The 18,793-nt window shown below is 39.9% G+C and overlaps 1 protein-coding gene across 4 annotated transcripts in view; it reads right to left on the reverse strand.

Moving 5' to 3' along the window:
* LOC124135638 (UDP-N-acetylglucosamine/UDP-glucose/GDP-mannose transporter-like) overlaps positions 1-18,793 on the reverse strand; it is an 85,877-nt gene that overhangs the window by 17,117 nt on the left and 49,967 nt on the right. For all 4 annotated transcript variants that reach the window (XM_046501065.2, XM_046501066.2, XM_048399695.1 and 1 more), the window contains 8 exons: positions 15,263-15,306; positions 12,346-12,448; positions 10,576-10,609; positions 9,404-9,490; positions 7,896-7,963; positions 7,241-7,312; positions 6,564-6,632; positions 4,536-4,638 (listed from right to left, as the gene is read on the reverse strand). In XM_046501065.2, the coding sequence (XP_046357021.2) occupies positions 4,536-4,638; positions 6,564-6,632; positions 7,241-7,312; positions 7,896-7,963; positions 9,404-9,490; positions 10,576-10,609; positions 12,346-12,448; positions 15,263-15,306 (580 nt within the window). The remainder of the gene's footprint in view (positions 1-4,535; positions 4,639-6,563; positions 6,633-7,240; positions 7,313-7,895; positions 7,964-9,403; positions 9,491-10,575; positions 10,610-12,345; positions 12,449-15,262; positions 15,307-18,793) is intronic.

Consider the following 18,793-nt stretch of genomic DNA (forward strand, 5'->3'; position numbering starts at 1 on the left):
CAATACACGATACCCCACAAACTTACTCCTGACTACACAATACACAATACCCCACAAACTTACTCCTGACTACACAATACACGATACCCCACAAACTTACTCCTGACTACACAATAAACGATACTCCACAAACTTACTCCTAACTACACAATACAAGATACCCCACAAACTTACTCCTGACTACACAATGCACGATACCCCACAAACTTACTCCTGACTACACAATACATGATACCCCACAAACTTACTCCTGACTACACAATACACGATACCCCACAAACTTACTCCTAACTACACAATACATGATACCCCACAAACTTACTCCTAACTACACAATACATGATACCCCACAAACTTACTCCTGACTACACAATGCACGATACCCACAAACTTACTCCTGACTACACAATACACGATACGCCATAAATTTACTCCTGACTACACAATACACGATACGCCACAAATTTACTCCTGACTACACAATACATGATACCCCACAAATTTACTCCTGACAACACAATACACGATACCCCACAAACTTACTCCTGACTACACAATACACGATACCCCACAAACTTACTCCTGACTACACAATTCACGATACACCACAAATTTACTCCTGACTACACAATACACGATACGCCACAAACTTACTCCTGACTACACAATACACAATACCCCACAAACTTACTCCTGACTACACAATACACGATACCCCACAAATTTACTCCTGACTACACAATACACGATACCCCACAAACTTACTCCTGACTACACAATACACGATACCCCACAAACTTACTCCTGACTACACAATACACGATACCCCACAAACTTACTCCTGACTACACAATACATGATACCCCACAAACTTACTCCTGACTACACAATACACGATACGCCACAAATTTACTCCTGACTACACAATACACGATACGCCACAAACTTACTCCTGACTACACAATACACGATACACCACAAATTTACTCCTGACTACACAATACACGATACGCCACAAATTTACTCCTGACTACACAATACACGATACCCACAAAAACTTACTCGTGACTACACAATACACGATACACCACAAGCTTTCTACGCAATACACGATACCTCACAAACTTACTCCTGACTACACAATACACAATACCCCACAAACTTACTCCTGACTACACAATACACGATACCCCACAAACTTACTCCTGGCTACACAATAAACGATACCCCACAAACTTACTCCTAACTACACAATACAAGATACCCCACAAACTTACTCCTGACAACACAATGCACGATACCCCACAAACTTACTCCTGACTACACAATACATGATACCCCACAAACTTACTCCTGACTACACAATACATGATACCCCACAAACTTACTCCTAACTACACAATGCACGATACGCCACAAACTTACTCCTGACTACACAATACACGATACCCCACAAACTTACTCCTGACTACACAATACATGATACCCCACAAACTTACTCCTGACTACACAATGCACGATACCCACAAACGTACTCCTGACTACACAATGCACGATACCCACAAACTTACTCCTGACTACACAATACACGATACGCCATAAATTTACTCCTGACTACACAATACACGATACGCCACAAATTTACTCCTAACTACACAATACATGATACCCCACAAGTTTACTCCTGACTACACAATACACGATACCCCACAAACTTACTCCTGACTACACAATACACGATACCCCACAAACTTACTCCTGACTACACAATACACGATACACCACAAATTTACTCCTGACTACACAATGCACAATACTCCACAAACTTACTCCTACTACACAATACACGATACCCCACAAACTTACTCCTGACTACACAATACACGATACCCCACAAACTTACTCCTGACTACACAATTCATGATACCCCACAAACTTACTCCTGACTACACAATACACGATACCCTACAAACTTACTCCTGACTACACAATACACGATACCCTACAAACTTACTCCTGACTACACAATACACAATACCCACAAAAACTTACTCGTGACTACACAATACACGATACACCACAAGCTTTCTACACAATACACGATACCCCACAAACTTACTCCTGACTACACAATTCACAATACCCCACAAACTTACTCCTGACTACACAATACACGATACCCCACAAACTTACTCCTGACTACACAATAAACGATACTCCACAAACTTACTCCTAACTACACAATACAAGATACCCCACAAACTTACTCCTGACTACACAATGCACGATACCCCACAAACTTACTCCTGACTACACAATACATGATACCCCACAAACTTACTCCTGACTACACAATACACGATACCCCACAAACTTACTCCTAACTACACAATACATGATACCCCACAAACTTACTCCTAACTACACAATACATGATACCCCACAAACTTACTCCTGACTACACAATGCACGATACCCACAAACTTACTCCTGACTACACAATACACGATACGCCATAAATTTACTCCTGACTACACAATACACGATACGCCACAAATTTACTCCTGACTACACAATACATGATACCCCACAAATTTACTCCTGACAACACAATACACGATACCCCACAAACTTACTCCTGACTACACAATACACGATACCCCACAAACTTACTCCTGACTACACAATTCACGATACACCACAAATTTACTCCTGACTACACAATACACGATACGCCACAAACTTACTCCTGACTACACAATACACAATACCCCACAAACTTACTCCTGACTACACAATACACGATACCCCACAAATTTACTCCTGACTACACAATGCACGATACCCCACAAACTTACTCCTACTACACAATACACGATACCCCACAAACTTACTCCTGACTACACAATACACCGATACCCCACAAACTTACTCCTGACTACACAATACATGATACCCCACAAACTTACTCCTGACTACACAATACACGATACCCCACAAACTTACTCCTAACTACACAATACATGATACCCCACAAACTTACTCCTGACTACACAATACACGATACGCCACAAATTTACTCCTGACTACACAATACACGATACGCCACAAATTTACTCCTGACTACACAATACACGATACCCCACAAATTTACTCCTGACTACACAATACACGATACCCCACAAACTTACTCCTGACTACACAATACACGATACCCCACAAACTTACTCCTGACTACACAATACACGATACGCCACAAATTTACTCCTGACTACACAATGCACGATACCCCACAAACTTACTCCTAACTACACAATACACGATACCCCACAAACTTACTCCTGACTACACAATACACGATACCCCACAAACTTACTCCTGACTACACAATACACGATACCCCACAAACTTACTCCTGACTACACAATACATGATACCCCACAAACTTACTCCTGACTACACAATACACGATACGCCACAAATTTACTCCTGACTACACAATACACGATACGCCACAAACTTACTCCTGACTACACAATACACGATACACCACAAATTTACTCCTGACTACACAATACACGATACGCCACAAATTTACTCCTGACTACACAATGCACGATACCCCACAAACTTACTCCTAACTACACAATACACGATACCCCACAAACTTACTCCTGACTACACAATACACGATACCCCACAAACTTACTCCTGACTACACAATACACGATACCCCACAAACTTACTCCTGACTACACAATACATGATACCCCACAAACTTACTCCTGACTACACAATACACGATACACAACAAACTTACTACACAATGCACGATAGTTTAACGAAAAACAATTGTATATATCAAAGCAGACAAAAATGATGACATTGATAAACATTCCAGGTGTAGAATACATACTGTGGTGTGACATGAATCAGGTGAGCGGGGAAAAACAGGCAAGCGAGCCTGCATATTTGCTGTTTCATTCCTTCTCATCCTTAAGTCTCAAAGGGTTGTTTGGACAATGAATATGCATGAATTTCGCTAAATGACCTGTGCATGGCCAGACTCTTGAGCAGAAGGGATTTCCCTCGACTGTAATATTGGGATTCCCCGACATTCCGTAGTAACAACAGTAGTCCACCTCATTGGACTAGGCTTAATTTTTACATTCATTGGCAAATGACCGCAATAACACGTGACCAATTCAGCTAACCAGAATGCAGGAATTTCAATGAACACAACGAAAATTTAATTATTGCTACGTCTACCCATATGTTGAATCCTGTTTTGAGGCTGTCCTGACTGTTAAAAAATAATAATTTTTTTTTTAACTTTTGCAATAACCCGGCCTAAGTTAGCTGCCTGCCTGCTTGTCTGATGCAATATGTATCACTTGGCTCGAGGCAGCCTGACTGCTTGTCTGTTTGGCTCCTACATTGGAGAAACTGACTGTTACAAAATAGCATATACTACTCAGCACAAAACACCCAACCACAAGTCAAATATGGACACCAGTGTAACAAACATACTCTACCTTTGAATCCAGTTTTTTCTTGACGTAAATATTATAGACAGCTGTAAAGACATCATTGAGTAGAATCATCACATAGCCCATCAGGTCAAAGGCCAGGTCAGTGCTGCAAGCAGGAGGAAATGGAGTGAATCTAAGCCATATCCTGGGTGTATTGTTACAGAGTTTTACAGGTCCAGGACGCACAAGATGGATGCCGGAAAAATAAATAAATATTGCATCTCGAGGGACACACATAATATATTCATCATACCAAATTCTTGATAAACGTCCTGTAATTAAAGTAATCATCAAATCTTACACTACCATTACTACACTACATGATTTCATTACTTTACAGGACCTTCATATTTCCTGTAGGACCCTTGAAATGAATTATTGGGGGTCTCCTACCCCTAAATTTATAGGTCAACCATGTTGATGAAAGAAAAAGGGAGTTGGGTTCATCGCTGCTTTGAAGTGTTCTTCAGTCATCACAGTATGACAGAAACCATACAGGTCTTTGACATTTACCACATTTGCTGTTTGTTTGTTGTTGTTTAACGCCACACACCCGATCCTGTTAGTCGCCTCTCATGACAAGTATGGGTTGCTGAAGACCCTTTCAAACACGGATCTTCACGGGTGGTGATGGTACTGACAAACGAAGAATCAAACTCAGGGAAAATCTGGGATTTGAATGCCTATCAGTGACACTGGAAAATCCAAGGGACACAACTTTGCATGAGCACTGTGGCACTTTTGATGACAGGGCCACTCTGGACCTGTGATGAAAGAGACACTCAAGCTAGCTTGCAAAATAAGTGGATAAATATGGGCAGCCCTTCGGTCAAAACATACATCAATTGAAACAAGAGTCATCAAGATATGACATATCTCCCCGATCTGTGCAATTCAGAAATGGAGTTACTTATATCCCACTTTTGGTTCTTGCCATTGGATACCTTGAGTTCAATGAAGAAATATATAAAGCAGTTCAGTATTTTTCAATATCTCAAATCATCAAAAGGCACCAGTTCACTACTAGACTGGGTGCTGTTGTACAAAACAACCTCAGCGCTACGACTGTTGTAAGCCGGTTAAGGTATGGGAGTAATGACAACCTTAGCGCTAAGATCGCTTTGTACAACAGCACCCTGATCTGTATAGCAATTTTCATGAAGAAATATTCTGCTCCAGAAATTAACACGACCCTTATTTTAAGTCAAAGTTCAACTTGTTGCCATGAAACAAAAACAAAAAATTTAAAAAATAAAAAACCCAAATCATCAAGAGGCATTAGGTAACCACTAGACTGATATTATTATAAGCAAGTTTCGTCAAGAAATTTTTTTTTTTGGAGTTCTGCTCCGGGAACAGAAAGCAGACGGGAAACAGATGGTCTGTCTACATTTGTGAACACTTACACCAACTGTCACATGCAAAAAATACAATGAATTAGTAAGAAAGATTTTACGCCACTTTTATCAATATTCCAGCAATATCATGGAAGGGACACCAGGAAAGGGCTTCACACATTGTACCCATGTGGGGAATCGAACCTGGGTATTCTGAAGGACATGAAAACGCTTCATCAACTGGTCTACCCCATCGCCTTCATTGAATTAGTGACAGCGTGAATGTTGTTACAATACCATGGGCAGCAATATACCAGTTATGTCATCTTGACAAATAAATAACAGCCTTCCTGGTTAATTTGTTCTCCCTGAAAGCCATTTGGCTAAGTGAAAAACCTTTGGAGTCAACTGGTTTTATTTGTAGCAATATTCCATGGCACATTACGTCAGAAAGGCTTCACACATTGTACCCATGAGGGGAATAAAACCCAGGCCTTCTCAATGACAGGTGAATGCTTCAACCACTAGACTACCCAACCGCCCATATTGAATTAGTGAGTGGTTCAATGTTGTTTAACACCCAAGTCAGCAATATTCCAGCTATGTTGCCTTGACATGCACATAAATAAAACCAGTGGTTGATATTATGAGCAACAGTTCATAATGTCAGGGTACAATGACAAGTAGAATATACCTTCCTGCTATAATAGCTCCCAGTATCATCAGCAACACTGTCAACTTCGTTGTTAAGGCAACACTGTATCTATCATGAAGAATAAATCACCATCATCATCATCATCATTCTACAAAACATCAATAACTGGATACCTCACATGCTAATTTTATCATGTCAAATAATACATACACATTCATCAAAATTCAGGGAAAATAATCGTGCTCACAATGTTCCCAATTATACATGTAATAAGGTACAGGAATATAGAAAAACTTTTCTTGTGAAGTGAAAATAGATTATAGTTTTTTTCAAATGATCAGTGCTGAGAACCTTCTTGTTTTATAACTGGTTTTACAAATTACATTTTAAGAAAAAAAGATATCAGGGTCAAAATAAAATATAATTGTAAAAAATACTCTTGAAACAATACTCTTGAAAAAGCATATTTGTTCTTAATGACAAGTCACAGGGTTACCTCCCTTGGCCTATTGATCTTCGAAGGATGTTTTGCATTCATGAAACAAGACTTAGCAGAAAGAAAAGAAAAACATATATGGTTCTCAACATTCATATAATTAGAAGTCAGTAGATCTGTAAGCAAAGTACTTAAAAAAACATCCTAATATGAATGCTTACATGCAATATAATTCACAAATGAACTTGTCTTCCATTTTGTTATTTACAGCAATACCTACCCTAATATCAGGTATTCTCCAAACATTGTGAAAAGAATAGAAAATCTTCTTAATACTGTAAACATGGGCAAACTGAAACGACAACGGTAAACATAGAGACATGGAGTCTGCATGGACAAGTTTCACATTATTTGCAACAAAGATCTATGTTTAAATTACTGTATTCATTTACACCAATCACAGGCATCTTGTAAGACAAGAGTGAGTGAGTGAGTTGGGTCTAAAGCCGCTCTGAACAGTATTCAAGTTATATCACCATATGTCAGCTTAATGTTGGAGGAAAGCCTGAAGTGATGCAGGTCTCAAACATTTACCGCTTTGGTGAAATCAAGGAGCATGGGTTAGTGCTGACAAACCTAGAAACATAATTGTGGCAAACCGGGCACTGAACCCACAATCATAGGTTTCTGGCATGCCCAAGGGAAGCAACTCTGCACAGCGAATTGCGGCGCCTTAGACAACAGGTCCACCCATGGCCCCTTGCAGACAAGATCTGAAAACAGCTGGCTTTAGAAACACTAACAAAATTCCTGAATAGAATGAATGGACTAAACAATCAATTGATAACTGAAATAGTTTAATGCATTTTTGTGATTATCAAAGTGGTGACTAAAAGTTAGCACCACTAAAACTGAGCAGTAGTTGTAAAACTAACTTGAGCCGCTGTGTTCCCCCAAGTCCTGTGAGAAGATTCAGCACATAGATGAGAGGCAGCGGCCAAACCTGCAACACATACAACAGGCATGTAATCCACACATCACCTGGTGAACAGTGAGTGATGGAATGATTGAGAGATGGAATAAGTGATCAAGTGAGTGATGGAACTATTGAGGGATGGAACGGGTGATAGAGTGACTGATGGATTGATCAGGGTGGGGGGAACAGGTGATGACTAAGAATTGAATGATTGAGTGGAGTGGCTGATAGGGTGTTGGAGTGTATGATTGAGGGATGGAATAAGTGATCAAGTGAGTGATCGAACTATTGAGGGATGGAACAGGTGATAGAGTGACTGATGGATTGATTAGGGTGGGGGGAATAGGTGATGACTAAGAATTGAATGATTGAGTGGAGTGGCCGATAGGGTGTTGGAGTGTATGATTGAGGGATGGAATAAGTGATCAAGTGAGTGATGGAACTATTGAGGGATGGAACGGGTGATAGAGTGACTGATGGATTGATCAGGGTGGGGGGAACAGGTGATGACTAAGAATTGAATGATTGAGTGGAGTGGCCGATAGGGTGTTGGAGTGTATGATTGAGGGATGGAATAAGTGATCAAGTGAGTGATGGAACTATTGAGGGATGGAACGGGTGATAGAGTGACTGATGGATTGATCAGGGTGGGGGGAACAGGTGATGACTAAGAATTGAATGATTGAGTGGAGTGGCCGATAGGGTGTTGGAGTGTATGATTGAGGGATGGAATAATAGATGGAGAGTGATAATGAGAAACAGCGTAAATGATGAACACGCAATGGAGTAATGGATTGATAATAGAGTGATGGGGTGAGGGATTGACTGCGCAATGAAGCCAGTGATGTAGTGTGTGATATCAATTTTTAACATCAAACTAATTGTATGGTTTTTTTCCATTTCCCCCATTCAACATGTTCAAACTGTATATTCTTTTCACACCACCACCAGAACCACAGCTTTACATAAGCCTCCAATGATTGCCCCACCGAAACCCACCCTTTACACAAACACCACAGGTCCTTCAATTTCTGTGCACATTTTTTTGCAAAATGCGTGCTGCAATCTGATTGATGAACATGATGAAAGCATTGTAGAATGGGACTGGATCCAAGAAACCACCGCTTATGAATATTTTTGCTATCTTTATTTTTCTAAATAAAAATTCCAAATTTAACCAAAAAAATGCAATAATTATTATATCATTAATTAAGTGTCATTAATATTTATCAGAACAACTTCAATTCAGTTCATTTTTCACCTCAATCTGTTGTCACAGAAGCATGTGACATGACATCATAGCATTCCACAGAGACATAAGAGAAGAGTGCTGGGGAAATTAACTATAACTTTAGCATTTTAAAATTTGTGCATGGTAATTATATTATCTGAATTTTCAAATGGAATTTCCAGGCATCAAATACTCAATAACACCAGTAAATCTGAACTCTGAAATATCAATGCTACCTTTAACACAGTTTCTTTTGACAGGCCTGGAAAATGAACCAGCCCCACCCTCTTTGCAAGGAACAGCACAACAATCCCAGTGACCATCTGAAACACAGAGGAACAATACAGACTCATTGGATTTCACCTTCAAATACAAAATACCATCAATGCTTTAAAAAAGAAATTAGATTAAGGATCCAACAACCCTAAACCTGAAAACCGGGTCAAAAACACAAAAATCTGAAAATCACTATCCTATTTTAATAACACTGACTGCAAACTTACTTATTCAGCACATCAAAAAATAATGCATAACATTTGCTAAGCCGTGTCTTTCATATTTTCCTATCTACCAACCAGGAGCTTTCAGGAAAACATATCTGTAAAATGAGCAACAAAATAAGTCTCGCCATAAAGGGAAGCCCCATAGTAAATCTGAGTTCACTTGTTTCACACACTTGAGCCATACATGACGATCAGAAACAAACAGAAACAAAATCTTCTTGTCTTGACATTTGTACATGTGCTATGAGTTGCAAATCAAATGTCAAAGTTTACCATAACGTTACTATGTTTTAATATGGTTTCTTTGCATCTTTATCACAATTAAATGCATACTGTTGGTTGGTTTGTTGTTTAACGCAACACTCAGCAAAATTCCAGCTATATGACGGTGGTCTATAAATAATCGAGTCCGGACCAGACAACCCAGTGATTGACATCATGAGCATCGATCCACGCAATTGGGACCAATGACATGCATCAACCAAGTCAGCAAGCCTGACCACCCGATCCTGTTAGTCGCCTTTTTACGACAAGCATAGTCGCCTTTTACGGCAAGCATGGGTTGCTGAAGGCCTATTCTTCACGGGTCTAAATGCATACTGGTGACTATTGAGGAATGGTGATAATTCAAACAAGGCTAAACTTTGTTATGGTTACGTCTGTCTACATGGTCTAAATACGTGTTTAATGTAACCAGTGGTAAATTGTGAAATGTCCCCAAAATATCTGGTACTACATGTGTGAACAGGTCAGCCAAAGAGTAAATGAACTTAATTAACATCAGGTACAAGTCAGCCAATTCGTGAATGTGAACAAGCTGACGATAACCCAAATTGATTCCTTTATAACCATTGATAATACAACATAAACAAATCATTAGCTTACACAAAAGTTTGTACACCTACCTGTCCAATAGCTAGTATCTGGAATGAAGGGAACCTGAAAATAATTTTTAAAATAGTAAAACTTGTGAAGAAAACACATATGTGGGTGCGCAAGTGATTATTACTTTAAGACGCATCAACAATTTTTGTTTTATTCAGGTGAAATAACTTGCTGGATATTCTCTGCTCCTTCAAAGAAGGAGAAGAAGGAAATAGTTATTAGTTAGGTACCAATATTTAGGTAAGGAATGACAGTGAGTGTGTCAGCGCCTACCAGCATGATCAGTGACTCGGCGCTTATTACAGGAAACATGGCATATCAGATTGTCAGCTTATGTGTCATAAACGGCCTATATAGGGGGCGTATATTTTTACATAGTGCAATATCGAGTTCCTGTGGATATAACCCACTGTAGAAGGTAACAAGTTCAAACTTACCACTTTAGGTAACCGTGAGCCATGAGGGAGTCTCGAGTCTTTTTGTGAGTCAAGGCAAAATGGCCAGGTGTCATTTTGTATCCCGTAAATTTTGTTACTCTAATGTTGTTATGTTATCCGGAGTGCTTATATATTATACAGTGTATACCTTTATTTAGGTCACTGCATCATCTGTATTTGTTCTTAACAATATTGCAGATATGTTTATCTTTGTGTTATGGGTTTTCCAGACCCTAGGAAGTATTTCTGATTACGTCTTATAACAAAATCCCAATACACTTAAATTAGTTCCTAATTTTTTTAGAACATTTATATTTGTTAGCACTTGGAAGGTCAAATAACTGTCTTGCTTATCTTATTGTGATAATGCATTGTTGAGTGAGACGAGTTGATCAGGCACCATCTTGTTGCCGTCACATGACTTCGAACCCCTCCATTTGAGTCAAGTTAGAAATGGATGCACAACATGAACACTCAAATGACATTAAACCCAGGACGTTAACAAACAACAGCCAATACATTATTAGTGCATACAATTGTTCTGAAGCAAAATAATCATCAGATCAAGTTTGATCAAAATGTGTGTTGGTGAAAGTTTTGAGCATAGGTATGTTTTCATTAATTACTGAAGATCTCACCTTGTGTAGCTTAATTTGTAACATAACTTCAGCGGCAAGTGGCCAACACCTTGATGTGTCCAATGGGCTTTGAAAATTCTATCCTGCTTATATCATTAAGCAGGTGGTGACATATTGTGGAAGGGCTCGAAAATAGGTGAGGCTAATTAAAAATGTGGCTTGCGGTTACAAAAAAAGTGATATGAATTTCTTTAGATTGGAGCCAAGTTCAGTGTTAAAAGATTTTACTAAAAGTATGTACTTTAACATTGGCTTGATATGCACTGTTTAAAGTTCTGCTTTATTATCATGTGAAACACTTGGTACGTAGCTTTATAATAGGCTTGTCTACTAGGCTAAAACTAAAGACATCTAGGCCTAGTTCACGTCTTTGCAAACACTGTAACTAGCCAGGTCGATATTTATTGCCAGGTGCTAGGGTTAACGGTAATTCCTGTCCTTGAAAAAAACTTATACTAAAACAACCGGTTTATCAAACGACCTAACCACGAAACTACTGGGAAACGACTGTCACCGACAGAACCCTGCTTCCGTTGAGAGCCTTGTCTTGACTGGTTGGGACCAGCTCACAGCTCTTGGCTACACTGGGCTATAGACCTAAATTACGGCGCTGACAAACCAAGAATCATATAAGACTATGTCTAGAAAGTTAGAACATGTAGAAAGACTACCTTATAAGTGACTGATGCCACACCCAATCGCACCAAATACCCACCTGTATGTTGTCAGCACTATCTTGTTTACAACGATGATGAGAAAAGAGGCGACTCCATAAAATACGGCAGAGTACAGTCGTTGGAACAGTGACACCGAATCCCCTGAAGCAGACGACATGATGCCAGGCTTATTGTTGTATTCTTACAGAAATGGAATGAGATAATGAATCTAGTCAGGAGAATGACATTTCCCAGTGTGCAGTCAAGCAAAGTGACAGACGAAGGAAAACAGTCTGCGCGTGGTCCGTGTTTGACAGCTGTACAGGAAGTGTGGATGAAGTTATCCTTCGCTAATGTTCGGTGATTTCCGTATAAACTAGGGCCTGTTATTACGATTCGCTTGAAATTTTATGCGCGATTCGTGCAAAATGTCAAAATGATATTTCTTTATTTACGGATTCGTAAATGTCCGACGCAGGAGACCCAAATGAGAAGGGGAAACTATTACAGTTTTGTCTTAAGTCAATTTAAAATAGATCTACATTGATAAGATAAGAATTATTGAGTATAATATGTCCTTAAAAACATGTTTTCATTTTATGCAACAATTAAACAAAGTGCATATTTCAACTAAAATCAGTTAAAACGTGATATGATGTTTTTGTACGTTGTGTGCAGCTGCAAATAGGTTTCTTCGACTTTGAAACTTATTGCATGCTGCAATTTTATAAAACACGTTTCCCTTTCATTGCATAAATGTGTGTGAGTGAGTGAGTGAGTGAGTATGGTTTTACGCCGCTTTTAGCAATATTCCAGCAATATCACGGCGGGGGACACCGGAAATGGGCTTCACACATTGTACCCATGTCGGGAATCGAACCCGGGTCTTCAGCGTGACGAGCCAACGCTTTAACCACTAGGCTACCCGACCGCCCCCCATAAATGTGTGTAGGCTATATAAAATAAAACGAGTTTAAATTTAAGTTATTTTATTCATGTACTATTCATACATAACACCCACAGTAAAGTGGAAGAATATACAAAATCTGAGTGAGTGAGTTGGGTTTAACGCCGCTTTTAACAGTATTCCAGTTATATCACGGCGTGTCAGCTTAATGTGGGAGGAAAGCCCGAAGTGATGCAGGTCTCAGATGTTTACCACTTCGGTGAAACTCACGAGCACGGGTATGGTGCTGGCAAACCTAGAAACACAATCGGGGCGAACCGATTAGATTCGAACCTACAACTATAGGTTTCTGGCGTGCCAAAAGGGACGCCAAAAGGGACGCAACTCTGCACAGCGAATCGCGGCGCCTTAGACGACTGGGCCACCCGTGCCCCCGTTTGTGCGGGAAGTGTCTTGTGAGTTGTTCCCCATAGATGTAGCCGGGCAACGCAGATCAATCGGTTTTGGGAGGAAAGGTACAGATAATCGACTTGAGAATATGTAAGAATATCTGGGAAATACCAAACGTAAGCCCCTTGTTAATAAACTAGACTTGTCACCGACATTGCCGAGATCGGATTGTATTCATGGAGTAACCATTATTTAAATAGGGGTACATATTTTGTAAAAACTTTTTATTACCATCCTTAAAGAGGCTGTTCAAAATGTTGATATCTCATAAAAGACTCGTGGTCGTTGTTTATCGTGCAATAAAACACAGCAGGGAGAATAAACCACTGTGTGTCCTCGTGGTTTATTCTACCTTCAGTGTTTTATTGTACGATAAACAACGACCACGAGTCATATATTTCTTAAATATAAGGCAAATACATTGTTGTGTTGAAGCGGTATGACGTCACATTGAAGCATTGTTGGTTGCAAAAAAGTATGACATCATCCATTGTTCATGACGTCACAATCGTACCATTACATCATCTATTGTCTACCACAACACCTCCGTGACTGCAGTCAACTGCCTACTTTCCTACTTTTCTTAAAATAAAAATGGGCAACACATCGAATACCTATTCGACAGATGACAGTTAACGTATGGATCTAATGAGGTTAAACGGAATAAGCGATCGTAAGCAACATGATAGTGATCGAACCCGGATCACATAAACCGCAATGTTTAACGACCCACGTCACTGAGATTCGATGACATACCTTGTAGCCAAAATGGATAGAATTATCAATAAACCGCCCGCATGTTATCAGAAATCGGTGGGCCACTGTAACTTGATAATGCCCTCATATTGCTTGACGACGGGCCATTATCATAGGGGATAATGGAAGACCTCGGGCTTCTGCAAATGATAATGCCCTGAAAAATAGCGTTACCCTTATAATAAGGCAGCCATTGGTGCAAGTTGCGACGTCATACTTATGGATTAACTGACAAATCAGCATTGAGAATCTTTCTGGGAAATATTTATGTATTACACACTGTCAGTCGCCATTGTAATCAACCGATCCCCATTTCAGTCCACTTGTACTGCAGTCACGTAACTCAAAACCGGGGCTGAAGGAAAGATATAACTTCCACCTATATCAAGTTGCCTTGAAACCAGTGATGCAGACAAATCGATAGCGTCAGCATCGATCAAGACTGATCTGTCTTTTTTAGCATTAGACGGAAGAAAACCAAAGCATCGGGGGAAGAGGTATCAAGAAATGAAACCATCTTTCTTTAAGTGATCTTGAACGGAACCCAGTACCGCTTTAAAACCATTAAACAACCATGGATGAGTGAGCGCTCGGCAAGCTAAATGCTCGGAGTTTTAGAGTCTGTGCCCTTGCCCGAACTGAAACACAAGTAACTTTTATCAATAATTGCTTCAGTTCATCAAGCAGCGAAGAGGTACCCGGTGGGATTGGCTTGGATTGTGTTCTCAAGGAGCTGAGAATGAAATTCGTTATGCACACTGGCCGGTTGACCGGAGTTTAAGTGTAATGTGTTTCTAGCGTATATTTCCATGGTGGGGAGTTCTGTGCTGAATAACTGGTCTCTCATTATCGAAAATATTTACCTTGTTTGTCATCTGCTTCTTCGGTCTTGCTTTGCTCTCCCATACTGAAAATGAAGCAAATCATCATCATCATCATCATCATCATCATCATCAGACCACCCCCGTAGTCGAGTGGTAGAGTGTCCGCCCGGGACCCCATTTCACCTCACCTCACATCATCATCATCATCATCATCATCATCATCATCATCATCGTCATCGAGTCATCATAATCATCATCATCATCATCATCATCATCATCATCATCATCATTCCGTTGGTATTCCGTGTGAATCTCTATATCACATTACACGGCAATTATGTTTTGTTATTCCGGAGATGAGTTACTCGAGATAATTTAACCTGGGACATTGACGGGGTTTCACTGGAGTACCTACACTGCCGATGACACCGCCCCGTGTATATAGTGGGGCAGATGAAGTACAAAATATAGGCGAATTGTTCAAATGGTGATACACGTATGAACGTTTAATTCAGAAAATATAAGATGACCGTCCAAGTTCAAAATGGCCGCCTTTTGTTTCCATGATGACTCAGCTTAACGCGTCTTTCATATCCTCCAAGTCAGCCTTGAAAAATGTTCTCAATGCATTTCCAAATGCATCGTCAAGCAGGGTGTCTGTTTTTATCAAAGCTGATACACATATTTATGATTAACAATATGCTTTATATTTGTAACCTCTACTGATGCCATTGAATGTGTACCGCTCCATCAATGTCAGATACTGATATCTTGACTGAACATCATTAGCGTGGTTAATTACGATGCATCGATAATTTGATCGATCCTTACATCCTCTTCATATAGACACCCGCTGTCCATGCTCAAATGTGAACTTTCTTGTAAGCCAGGATAAGTCGTGACATGACAATTAGCCCCGTATGACTGTGTAGGAGGTCCGCACACTGCCGCGTACCATTATGAAGAAAGGGGTAGCGGGGGGTCCGCGACAAGTAGTACGATGGATATGTGCGTGTCCTGTTTTGGCTGACAACGATGCGCTTTAGTGTTGATACAGACTAGCCAGTGGCAATGCTTGCTTATGAAAACGCTTGGATTGATTGTTAAATTCTTTTTCCATGTTATTAATGACATTATATGACATCTCTCCATTCTGATAATGTATGATTTGGCCACGCTTACCTAGCTTTGACATGTTTATGGGTTTTTAATTAATTAATTAATTAATTTCTATCAAACGACTTTAAGAGATTCTGGCATCGGCTTGTCACCCCGACCTCTCAGTAGTCTTATGAGCAACACGTGTATCCACGGGAGCGTAGTCATGACCTGCACGTGCACAACATGGGTACACCCTCTCTACCTGTAACAAGTCAGTCTGGCCCCGACTCTTCGATTTGGTAACATGATTTTCATGGATAATGTTTGTTTTTTGTTTGTTGTTTAACGCCGCACTCAGCAATATTCCAGTTACTGGCGGTCTGTAAATAATCGAGTCTGGACCGGACTAGACAATCCAGTGGTTGACATCACGATCATCGATCCACGCAACTGGGATGCGATGACATGCTTCAAACCAAGTCAGCGAACCTGACCACCCGATCCCGTTAGTCGCCTCTTAGGACAAGCATAGACGCCTTTTATGGCAAGCATGGGTTGCTGAAGACCTATTCTACCCCGGATCTTCACGGTTACCGACTCTTTGAAGGTTCATACTACATTGAACTCACACAAAGTCAATGTCAATTCTCAAACGAAGGACACGTTCTACGAGACTGTTCTTGAAATGACGAAAACATTGCTTGTTGTTTAACGCCGCACTCAGCAATATTCAACCTATATGACGGCGGTCTGTAAATAATCGAGTCTGAACGAGACAATCCAGTGATTCATATCATGAGCATCGATCCAAGCAATTGGGATACGATGACATGCATCAACCATGTCAGCGAGCGTGACCACCCGCTCCGTTAGCCGCATTTTACGGCAAGAATGGGTTGCTGAAGACATATGCTACCCCGCATCTTCAGGGGTCTGCTACAACAAAGAGCTCAGATTCAAGGAAAACAAGCTGTTGCATTAATGTCCGAAACACTTTTACAAGTTACAGATAACCCTTTGTTAAGAATTAATTTCATAATTTTGACGTAGATTGGTTTTGGGACTGTTTTGGCTTGTCTTGGCGTGGTACCGTTTGCCAGGTCACAATGACCAAGGTAGTGGGGGAATTAACTTGGTAGAGATGATTTCTCGGCTATCACCTTAAAATTGAGAGATTATAGAGCGAGATATTCAAACAGTATTCCATAACAAGATGGATGCAGTTAATGACTTATCACATTAAATATCAATTTGACAACAGAGTAATATAACTTCTAAATAACCAAATAATAGTGATTTACATTATTCAAGGTTCTATATTTCATATGTTTCGTAAATAGTACCATCAATAATACACCACTGTTCAGATGGCAGTGTGGTAGAACGTGTATGGCTTGTGACATGATTGTTTTGATAAATAGTGAGTGAGTATGGTTTTACGCCGCTTTTAGCAATATTCCAGCAATATCACGGCGGGGAACACCAGAAATGGGCTTCACACATTGTACCCATGTCTAGAATCGAACCCGGGGTTCGACGTGACGAGCGAATGCTTTAACCACTAGGCTACCCGACCGCCCCTTTTGATAAATATGTTAATACAGTTACAAAAAGCGGATTGTGTATAGTAAAGGACTTGGAAGTATTTTAATTTATTCTAACTAAGACATTTCATACAGGAACAGTTAACATTTACATTTACGGCATTCTTGCGTTACTGATGTATTTACATACAAATGTATTTAACACACTGCATAATTTCTATGCCGTAAATGCTTAACCAAATGATAGACGTAGCATGACCAATATTCGCATGAGACGGTATTTACGCGAGATTACCCGCGGGTATTTACCACTATGTACTCTTTCTCATGCTATGTAATGTACGGCTTTATCTATCACTTGGCCTATCAACAGTTAATGTACAAGTGAACAAATCTACTAATATCGAAATAAACACACACACATAAAATTAACATTCAAGTTGCTTTGCGGTAGAATACATGAAACATGTAAATGAAATATAACTTACTGTTAAATATATCAAGCGATGGTAAAATATAGTGGCGTACATATGATATCATTTAAGTTTAAGGCAAGGAGAATTTGACAAGAAAGTAATGTTATCATATCTTAAAACAGAGAAAAGGCTGCTGAGTCCCTTGAAGTCTTTATCCGTGGTAGAGTGAAGTATCTGCCACTGGACTCCGTACATTTGGACTCAGACTCTTTACAATGCGCAAGTTACCTAATATTGAAGCTATGATCTAAATCTGCCAAATGCCTGGTGTATTAGTTACAATTATTCGTTAGTTACGGAGTGCACTGACCACGTAATATACTTTATATTCCAACCTATCTGATATTAAAATGATGGCGCGTCCGACCATACAGAGCACGTTACAGCCTAGGACATAACCCTAGCGGTGCCAGTTGACTGCGTCAGGTAATGCAGAGTCGCTGGTTTGT

Source organism: Haliotis rufescens, unplaced genomic scaffold (assembly GCF_023055435.1).
Source record: "Haliotis rufescens isolate VD_foot unplaced genomic scaffold, xgHalRufe1.0.p SCAF_2, whole genome shotgun sequence".
Lineage (NCBI taxonomy): Eukaryota > Metazoa > Mollusca > Gastropoda > Lepetellida > Haliotidae > Haliotis > Haliotis rufescens.